This window comes from Mustelus asterias, chromosome 12 (genome assembly GCF_964213995.1).
Source record: "Mustelus asterias chromosome 12, sMusAst1.hap1.1, whole genome shotgun sequence".
NCBI lineage: Eukaryota > Metazoa > Chordata > Chondrichthyes > Carcharhiniformes > Triakidae > Mustelus > Mustelus asterias.
This window is the reverse complement of record NC_135812.1, coordinates 103,623,009-103,634,258: the sequence shown is the minus strand read 5'-3', so window position 1 is coordinate 103,634,258 and position 11,250 is coordinate 103,623,009. Positions and strand designations below refer to the sequence as shown.

General features: G+C 45.4%; 1 protein-coding gene across 2 annotated transcripts in view; it reads left to right on the top strand.

Moving 5' to 3' along the window:
- Positions 1-10,989, top strand: part of pitpnc1a (phosphatidylinositol transfer protein cytoplasmic 1a) — a 293,791-nt gene extending 282,802 nt beyond the window's left edge. Inside the window, exons 8-9 of one of the 2 annotated variants that reach the window (XM_078225784.1) lie at positions 825-888; positions 10,198-10,989. In XM_078225784.1, the coding sequence (XP_078081910.1) occupies positions 825-888; positions 10,198-10,514 (381 nt within the window). In that variant the 3' untranslated portion in view covers positions 10,515-10,989. The remainder of the gene's footprint in view (positions 1-824; positions 889-10,197) is intronic. The other variant, XM_078225785.1, reaches the window with a different exon arrangement.
- The last annotated feature ends 261 nt before the right edge of the window (positions 10,990-11,250 follow it).

Below are 11,250 nucleotides of genomic sequence, written 5' to 3'. Positions count from 1 at the left end.
CACATTCAGACACACACACACAACACACACACACTAACACTCACACACACTGCCTACAAACTCATGTAAAATTCTGTTTCAGACTCTGATAACCAACATAACCTGTGAAAGGAACAGTTGGATTATCTTTTATAGATCTAAATGACACATGTTCTAGTATGCATGTCGAATTTGGAAACTGTTGCCATAACTAAAAACTACAAAAAAGTCCTAGTTATTATCGAATGTAAAAGCCTCTAAAGTTGGTAGAGTCAAATTTACTGCTGGCCATTCCATCTCCAACTACCACATGCAAATGATAGCAGGGTCAATTTTGCTGATGTCCATCCCACGTAGCACCACTTTCCAGGGTACCAAATAAGCAGTGTCAGTAGCCCCATGAAGAAGCAATAACAAGTCTGAGTTCAAGGATCAGAGAGAGCCTTTATGAGGCCTCCTCTCGCTTCAGTTTGAGTTGAGCACTTGCTGTTGAAGGCCTCAGACTTGGCCTTCATTTGAAGCAGTCTACAAGGTTCTTGTGTCTAAGTGGTGCACTTGACTCTTTCTGTTACTGTTGCAACAACCTTGGAATTCTCCTCTTCACTCAGGCAGGTTTCCTTTTGGAGCTAGACCCCTCTCAGACTGCCCCAATGGCAGGAACATACCCCAGCCCAGGGAAATAGGTCAGGATTGGAGCAAATTCAGGGGGATGAATGGATTGGTGGCCCCATGCGAATGGAATTCCAGCCCTCTGTCTCCTTTCATTCTGAAATTTAGGGGAAACAATGTAAATGGGTTCCATTGGGATTCTTACCAACTGCTTAATGGCATTTCCATGTTATCAGGTTATCCGGGATATACTGATGATCGGCCACCGACAAGCTTTTGCCTGGGTAGATGAATGGTATGGTAAGTGAAACTATTCATTTCAACAATGTTTGCCAACTTTTCCATGTCTACCATCTTAAACATGGCATGAAGACACAATGGAAAGGCATCTTCTCAAAGGCTTTTATACAATAAATGGCAGAGTCATCAGGAGTATAGAAACACAGAGGGACCTCGGTGTGCAAGTCCACAAATCCTTGAAGGTGGCAACACAGGTGGAGAAGGTGGTGAAGAAGGCATATGGTATGCTTGCCTTTATAGGACGGGGTATAGAGTATAAAAGCTGGAGTCTGATGATGCAGCTGTATAGAACGCTGGTTAGGCCACATTTGGAGTACTGCGTCCAGTTCTGGTCGCCGCACTACCAGAAGGACGTGGAGGCATTGGAGAGAGTGCAGAGAAGGTTTACCAGGATGTTGCCTGGTATGGAGGGTCTTAGCTATGAGGAGAGATTGGGTAGACTGGGGTTGTTCTCCTTGGAAAGACGGAGAATGAGGGGAGATCTAATAGAGGTATACAAGATTATGAAGGGTATAGATATGGTAAACAGTGGGAAGCTTTTTCCCAGGTCGGAGGTGACGATCACGAGGGGTCACGGGCTCAAGCTGAGAGGGGCGAAGTATAACTCAGACATCAGAGGGACGTTTTTTACACAGAGGGTGGTGGGGGCCTGGAATGCGCTGCCAAGTAGGGTGGTGGAGGCAGGCACGCTGACATCGTTTAAGACTTACCTGGATAGTCACATGAGCAGCCTGGGAATGGAGGGATACAAACGATTGGTCTAGTTGGACCAAGGAGCGGCACAGGCTTGGAGGGCCGAAGGGCCTGTTTCCTGTGCTGTACTGTTCTTTGTTCTTTGTTCTTTGCTTGTCTTTAGAGATTTTTCTGACTTTGAGAAAAGATTTATTTAAAATCTACTGGAAAATGGTAAGATTATCATCAATATTAGCCTATGCAGCATCAGTTTTCAATTTGAGCCTTTAGGTCCCTCCTTTACATCATTACTCAGGTAGGAACATTGGGACCACAAGTAGGCCGGTCAGTCTCTGCTTCATCATTTAATTAAATTGTGGCTCATCAGCATCTCAATTCCATTGCCCTGCCTTTGCTCTCTGTCTCTAAGTATAAAGACAAACAGACTATCAGTTGTCAAACTCTATCAATACTTCTGACTCACAAAAGACTGTTGAAAATTGTTTCAAAAACAATCCACGGTACTTCACTCTCTTTTGTCCCTACGCAGCAATGAATTATCTGACCCACATTTGAAGATGATCTCGTGGTGTGGCCAAGATAAAGAATTCAGAATGTGTGAATTTCTTTTAGCACCCTTTTAAAAGAAAAGGCTCAAAATCAGATCCCATTTTAATTTTATCCTCTGATTTTCCACAGTGTACAGTTGCAAAGGAGGCTGCAGTCCTCCAGTACTTATTATTTCTGTATGTGCCTAGGCACTAAATAATAAGTCAGTTTGATTGTCAGGACATCACAGTCTAGCCCAATTCTGTCTATGCCTGACATCTACACAGGTATATTTCCAACAGGGGTTATTAGGTAGTCATGGAGTGAGCAGCATTGCTGATTTTTATCCCCATCCATACCCTAGGAACAGTGAAGTGAATTTTAAAGATCTCCTTTGCTTTGCTTCCTGTATGTTGGAGTGTTTGACCACATCCAGATCTCTCCCTATTCCCCTTTATATCCAGTCAGCAGCAGCTTTGTGAGGCTCATTCTCTGTCCCTTTTCTTTGTTGGGAAGCATCAGGCTTTACTCTGTATCTCCTTTCGACAGCACTGCCCTGCCCTGGAGACAGCCTTGTGGAAAACCATGTTTATTGAACACCCTATGTTTATAGATAAATCTTAGTCAAATCTTATACAAGCAAAATTCCTTTAGTATCTGACTTGGTCTTCTGAGTTCATTGGAGTGGAACGTTCTGAATGACACTGGCTGGAATTCTCCCAAAAAAATTATGAGTCAAATTTGCGTGAAAGCTGGAGTAATTCACACTGATTTATTTTCAGTCAGAGTTCAGAGAAGAATCTCCCTCACTCTGTGCACTGCAGAGGCCACCAGCGTGAATATCATTAAATTTCAGGGGGCAGGGCCTATTCCCGCTTGAGAGGCTGAAATTAGCGCGCTGAGTGGACCACTGCGCATACGCCGATCTGTCAGTGCCGAGATCAGCGCGTGCAAAGTGGCCCTGCACTGATGGCCTCCCGATTGCTGGCCAGCCCCGCAACTCCCCCCAATGCCGGCCTTTCCAACCCTCCCTGACTTCCCCCATGGCCCAATCGCTGGCCCCCCTAACCATTCCCGGATCCAGCCCAATGGGATCTCCAGCTGCCCCCAACTCCCAGCCGACCCCCCCCACCCCCCAGCCCACCCTGATTGCTGGCCTCCCTCCTTCCCCCCCATTGATCCCTATGCAGAATGGAAGCGGGCCCCCCCGCTATGCCCCCATATGCCCCACCACTTGGCACTGCTCTGTGCCTGATTGGCAGTGTCTAGGTGTCCCCTGGGCATTGGCACTTTGCCCATTGGGGAAGCTGGCACTGCCAGGGCGCCAATGCCCAGGGGGCGCCACCCCACCCCCCCCCCCCCCCCCCTCCCGCCACCTGACCCTCTGGGGGGCTCCAATTGCCCTCCTTCACTCCAGCGGGGTCGGGCCATCAGTTCCCCACAAGTGGGGAGCTACTCTAAACCCAGCTGGAGTGAACCGCTATGTTGCGGGGGGAGAGGCTAGCAGGCCCGGAAACTTCAGTCCCGAGCCTGCTAATAGCAGTTAAAATATATTTAAATAAGTATTTAAATTACTTCCACACTTTCCTGCCGATTTCTGGTCTGGAGCAGACGCTGCCGGAAATCCGGCGCTGGGAGACGCCATCGGGGCAGTAACACATGCATGAATCCCGTGCATCGCCCACTGCGAGATTCTCCCAGCCCGCTACACTAAAAAAATAGCGCAACGGGATGGGAGAATCACGGCCACTATTTCCTAGCACTTTTTTCAGAAGTTACTAATTAGCAATTTATACATATTCATTGCAAAACTATTTCATACTAAGAAATCTGCATTTCTGCATAGTATCTCAGGAGGTGATTGCAGTAAAACTGCAGTCTCAGGAACCACACATATAAAGGACCACTTGTTTGTGTTGACCATTTTAGTAATCATTGCAATGAGATTTGCATTTATATAAAGGGATACCTTTTTATAAAAACTATGCGAAGGCAGTTCCGAAAGGTAAGTCTATGTTATGTTTTCACTATTTTAGTAAGTGTATTGAGTTTCTTAATAAGGGATGGACAATGTTAATGTAAGTAAGAACTTCTCTTGTCTGATGCACTGAAAAATCTGAAATGTCTGCCTTGAGGTCTTGTAGCAGGTATTCTGATGATCTTCTGAAAGCAACTTTCTCGAAGATCTTTTTGGCTTATACTTTCACCTTTCCTACTGATCACACCAGGCTGCTTCACTCTTTCCCCTTCTTCTCTCCCTAGAGCACTCCTGCTACTGCTAACCTTCCTCCACCACCACCCCCCTCCTGCCAATGCCTTTTTCTCCAACTGGCGAGTGTACATAAAGCTAGTGCCCCGCTACTTCTGGAACCTTCCATGTCTGCACCTAGAATGTTGTCTCTCTTTTTTTATGTTTTCCTCCCAGAAACCACTACATGCCTTGAGTTTAATGTCCTCAGTAGAAAATGCCAAGAAACATCTTGAACTTTTTACAGATATGACTATGGATGACGTGCGGCATTATGAGAAAAATATGCATGAACAAACGAACATAAAAGTTTGGTTTGATCAGCCTTCCACAAATTCTCCTTCCACGGATGAAATACAGAGTGATGACAACGCAAGCGTATGTTACATTTTTCCTGAAGTACATTTTAAATCAATCCTCCCGTTCTTTGGAAATTAAGGCTATCAACATGTTTTCCCTTCAAATACAACTGGTAAAACACTATGCAGTATAAAACTTTGCATTAGTGAACAAGAAGTCTCATTGGAGTGGGGCTTCTTTCAGATCAGTTAATTTTTTTGAAATTTGTTATTGCCGTTAGATCCCACACTGAGCACAGCTGTTCATTTGCTCCCTTCACCCTCCTGACCTGAATATAGTGACACGTTCTGGGTTGAAGCTTTCTTAATACTGCCAATCTTTTTGTACTTCACCCAACATAGAAATGCTTTATCTCTGAGCCTATAAGATGGTTTGCAGCATAGCATTCATCCATATGGAGGCCACCATAGCCAAGCACAATTCTGCTTTTGCATGACTTCCACATATATAAGTGGAAGAAGCACAGACCTGGATCAAACTTGGAACTAGTTCTTCTGTCTATGGCTCAATGCCATATCACCACTGAAGTTGCAACTGGATCTTTTTTGAAACATAAATAATAATAGGTGAAGCAGCAGCACAGTGGCATTGTCATTGAACTAATAATCCAGAGACCCAAAGCAAGACCATGGTGAAATTTGAATTCAATAACAATCTGAAATTAAAAGTTGTTGTAAATACCCACCTGGTTGACTAATGTTTGCTATCTTTACCTGGTCTGGCCTACATGTGACTCCAGATGCACAGCCATGTGGTTGACTCTCAAACACCCTCTGAAATGGAGGGCAGTTAGGGATGGGCAATAAATGGTGGCCCAGCCAGTGACGCTCACGTCCGGTAAAATATATATCCATTAATAAATAATCAAGATGGCGTTCGCACCAAATTGGATTGGAAAGGCCACTCGTTACACGCTGTCCAGTTTTACTTCCCATTGTCATCACTGTAAACTAAAAGTCAGTGGAGTGTCAAAAAGGTAGCCAGTCTAAGCCCATCAGTGTCCTGCCAGGTGCGCTAGGTCAAAATTACCGCCAAGCTCTTTATACAAACACGTTCACAGAGGCCAGGATTTTCCGCTCATGGGTGTGTTCAGTGATGAGATCGGAGAATCTCGGGAGAAGACGCTAGTCATGTGTTCCGATGGCGTAAATCCAGGACGCGATTGTCCCCCTCCCCCACTGTCAATACCAAGCCACATTTACTGTCATCAAACATCTGGAACTTAATTAGCATCCCATTATTGTGACCACATGCCGGAATCATCCCCCAACGTCAAATTTAAATTTGATTGCTGCTCAGCATTTAAACCTTGACTCACAATATGACTGCTATGGTGTGGCAAGATCAGGCAAGCTACAATATTCCCTTAGAAAGGTGGCCATGGCACACTACCCAAGGATTGCGCTCCTAATCCTTCGCTCTTTGCTGAAGTGCCTATTAACAAATTCACCCCATGGATCCAGCTGAGCACAATGCCTTGGATTGAGGGTTAGGACAATGCCTGCACCTGAGTTGAGAGCTCAGGATGCAGTTGAGTGGCCAAAGCTGTTGCTACTCAGTTAATGTAATGTAGGGTGGTGTTTGGTCTTTTCCAACAAACATGTGAACTAGGGACTGGACATCAATGTTGTAGCCAGGACATGAGTCAGTGGGCTTTGAGAGGCAGTTGCAGACGTTAAATGGACAAAGAGTGGCCCTTAGGAGACAAATGCAAACCATCAAACCTCCGTCTTAGCTAATACAGTGTGGAGACCATTAGGAACATGGAGCCTGGTGATCTTCCTGTCTGCCTTCACGTTTATAGGCTGGAGAGAAGATGTCCAAGACAGCATTTGGCTCACCAAAGCCAGGAGCAAAATTGTTAAGAGACAGCATCTGCTCCCATGCAGAGGATGAACCCAGACAGCTGTCACTCATAGGCGCCTCGCTAAACCCAAAGCCTGCAGACAACATTCGTCATATCCGCAGATGTCTGAGAACCAGTGTTGCGGAAGGCTGTGCATGATCAGGGAACTAGTTAGTCACATCTGCCACCTTCTGCAGGATGTGGCACAGCTGCAACTCGGAGGGCATCCACCGCCAGTGTTGCTGAAAGTTACAGTGCCGCTCATTTTTATGCCAGTGGCTCCTTCCAGGGCTCCACAGGTGACCGCTTTGGGATTTCACAAGCCTCTGCACACAAGTGCATCCAGGAGGTCACAGACGTAATCTTCACGGGGGCACACAATTTTGTGCATTTCAACTGGGGCTCAGGCAAGCCAGGAAGCAATAGCAATGGGATATGTGCAGGTATCTGGTTTTCCACAGGTGCAGGGTGCCATCAACTGCACTCATGTGGCACTCAGAGCTCCATGGCAACAGACTGTCAAGTATGTGAACCGTAAAGGCTTCCACTTACTGAATGTTCAACTGGTCTGCGAACACGCACCCTCCAGGTGTGTGCTCGATTCCCAGGGAGTACCCACAACTCCTACATTCTGAGCTGCTCTCAGATCCCTGACATCTTTCATGGTCCACAAAGACTACAGGGTTGTCTCCTCGGGAACAAAGGCTACCCACCGAGGACGTGGCTGATGATGCTTTTGCCGAGGCCACAATGCTTTTGCAGAGGCTCATGCTGCAACTCACACTTACATTGAGCAACCATAGGGATGCTGAAGGTGAGGCTCCAATACCTGAACCAGTCCGGTGGAGCCCTGCAATACAATCCACCGAGGGTGTCACGCATTGTCATTGCCTGCTCCACCCTACACAACCTGGCACTACAACAGGGGAAGGGACTGCCTGAGAAGGAGATGGAGGAGTGTCACATCTCAGCTGATGAGGATGAGATGTGCAGGCGAATCACAGGCTCCCCACCAGCGATCCAATGTGGAACTCACGCTTCCTCTTTATTTTCTGCATGACAAAGTGAAAACAAATGCCATTAGTGACTTAAAACATTGATTTCCCCGCCTAAAATCAGACTTTGCTGATTTTGGGGATGATTCCGCCCAATGGGTGTGAAATGTAAGGCAGCAGGTGTGTTCTACACTCCCCCTGCCCACCCAAAACCTACCCCGTATTAAGATCTATCTGTGTCTGTGATTGACCCTTGATCTTAAAGTACAATACCATTTAAGAACAAAGAGAACAAAGAACAATACAGCACAGGAACAGGCCCTTCGGCCCTCCAAGCCCGCGCCGTTCCCCGGTCCAGGATTGAATCCTGAATCCAGGATCCCCGCCCAATTTTCCAGCCTATCTACATACCAATATCCTATCCACCGAGCTGTCCCTCACAGCTACGATGCTTTGTTCATTACAACCTATTAACTCACCCCCACCCCCCTATTCCAGACCATGTGATCCCCAGGGAGAGGCGAAAACCCAGAGTGAAAAACCCCAGGGCCAATATGGGGAAAAAAAAAAATCTGGGAAATTCCTCTCCGACCCCCTGAGGCGATCGAAACGAGTCCAGGAGATCACAATGGCCCTGATCGGAAAATGCTTCCCAACCCTAGTCATTTCCACTTCCATGAACACCATATGAATTCCCTGCCCCCGAGACAGGTTCCCAACTATCCGCAGTCTCGCTCTGTACTGGCACCAGCAAGATGATCATAGAATGAAGCCTTGAAACGAGAAACAAGGAACAATTAGCCCGCGCCGCTCCCTGGTCCAAACTAGACCACTCTTTTGTATCCCTCCATTCCCACTCCGGTCATATAGCTGTCTAGATAATTTATAATCTATTGTTATGTGACCCTAGATTTGTGTGAACCCGACCAAAAGTAATCCCAAATAGTGTGCTGTGACTAGAATTGCTATAAAGTGGGATGGTAGGTGTATAAAAAATTTATATTATATCTGCTGAACTAAAAAAACACCCAACACTAGTTATGGATGTTGCCTTTTCAAACTTGGGTGCCTTTGAAGTGAGCATTTGAGTTGCAGAACTCAAAAATATGAATTATTAGTGCTTATAACTTTTAATTGGTGCTTGTGGTATTGGGAACAATTTTAATTGATGAATTAAGAATATTAAAAAAGAAAATAATTTCCTGTTCAGTTAGAATACAAAGGCTGATTTTCAAGTAAGTAATGGCAGCTTCAAAGTACATTAACATGGAAAATATAACTTGTTTGTGATAATATATATATACAGTTTCATCAAAAGGGTCGAAGACCAATGGTAAGTAACTGTGATGTGTTACCGTGTTTGGCAGTGCAAAGCTCCTTACACGTATTGTACATTTTGGGGTTATAGTAGCACTTCTGAAGAGTCAGAAATGTGTTCATAGATTTGAAAATTTACATTTAATTTTATATAAATTCTTAATTAAGATCATAAACCTAGGACTGGATTTTACACTCCCCTGCTGGTAGGTTTGGTGGGGGGCTCATGGCCTGTCTTTCACCTTCGCGCCCATCCTGGACCTGTTCCCCATTTTACAGGGGACCACCCATTGAGCCAATTAACTGCCATTTTAGGGCCTCATCCATTCCTGCCACTATTTTATCCATGGTAAAAGGGCCATGCCAAATCTGTAGCCCAATAGCTTTTGCTGGGCAGACTGGTGTTGTGTGAGGGGGTTCTCGTTTGGGGATCCCCTGTGCTCATCAGAGCACCTCCCCCTCTTCCCCAAGGTTATACCCCACTTAACCCTTGCCTCGCCCCACTTCTCAAACACAGCCCCCTCACTCCATATCCTACCAATACCCCAAATGTACCTCGAGTCCGACCTCCATAACCTTCTCAGGCGGCACAGTGGTTAGCATTGCTGCTTCACAGCACCAGGGACCCGGGTTCGATTCCTGGCTTAGGTTACTGTATGTGCGGAGGCCGTATGTTTCCTCTGGTTTCCTCCCACAGTCTGAAAGACATGCCGGTTAGGTGCATTGGCCATGCTAAATTCTTCCTCAGTGGACCCGAACAGGTGCCGGAGTGTGGCGACTAGGGGATTTTCACAGTAACTTCATTGCAGTGTTAATGTAAGCCTACTTGTGATACTAATAAATAAACAAACCTAAACTTAAAATTTAAACTTCTCTTTGAGGACTAGCTGTGGTCCCAGCAGTGGCCACCATTCGAACCTGGGTCTATGGAGACTACACAGCAGCTAGCCAATGAGATAGGCCGGCAGTGCTCAAAGGTAGGACTTCCTGCCCAGGTGGGTATGGAAGTCATTTAATGCCCTGTCAAGCGTAAAATGGCTGCAAGGCAGCCGGCTTTTTCATGGGTGGAGTCCCACTGACTTAGTCCTCATACTGTGTAATAACAGCATGTTGTTCCAACTCACTACACCACTCAAACCTTTTATATGTTTATAAACCTTAGAAATCATTGATTTAGAGAAAAAGAAGAAAAGTAACTTGCATGTTCTATTGTCTTAAGGCAAAAACAATGAATAAGCAGTGAACTGGAATTAGTATGTTGTTCTGTAAGAGGCATTAACATTTTTCTTGATATTCTCTCCCCTTTTATTTTCAACTGAAAGACATGACAATGAACGAGGTTCGAGAATTTGAACGAGCGACTCAGGAAGCCACTAACAAAAAAATTGGAATAATTCCTCCTGCAATTACTATCAGCAATATCGTTATGCCTTCATTAACCCGCAGTGGACCTTCTAGTGCCCCAACCACACCACTCGCCTCAGAAGCTCCAGAATTCCTGGCCATTCCTAAGGATCGCCCTCGGAAAAAGTCTGCTCCAGAAACTCTTACACTTCCAGATACTCGGGAGAAACGCAGCACCACCATGATACCTGATATCGACGCCTCTGGAGAGCCGTCTGAGCCCAAGCACAACTAATCTCTGCCTCTGACCATGGGCTTTGTTTTCAGATTTCAGTGTTAGATTATATCCTTTTTTATCCATCATTCTTGTTTAGTCCTTAGTTGAAAATTGCATGCAAATAGCCTATTTCCTTGGCCCCCTGAGTACAGTTCACAAAGAAAGTAACATGTTCCACATCTATTAAATTGAATAAGAAGCTTCTTCCCGAAGGGAAAGGGTGGAGTGCAAGCACTTTAAAGCTTAAATTCTTCATATGCTGATGACAAGCTAATTTATTTGCTACAAACACATAAGGAATTTCATGAATAGCTTTCCCAGCATGTTCTTGGCATTGATCCCCACGAGCACAAAATTACGAATAACACCCTGTGATTATCCCAATATCTACTACTGACGAATGAGTTTGCTAGCACTTAATGGGAAAATGCACCCCTACATGTTTAGCACTTACACATACGTGTTTCTGTGCAATAAAGTTTAAACACCTTTCAGAAGCTCTTCTATGACTGTGTTAGGTCAAGAGACACACAGAGAGACATGCTTTGATGACTTTGATGAGGCAGGAGCCATTTACCCTGTGGGAAGTACCAGCTAACCAGGTTTGTAAAGTTCCGTAGTAATCACAAGTCTTGGCTTTGATTGAGAACTGGGTCCATATGGAGATTAACTGTGTTCTTTTGCCATCATCAGCACAACTTACCAATGATCAGTTATAGAATAGAATCACAGAATGATTCTATGGGGTCGGTTA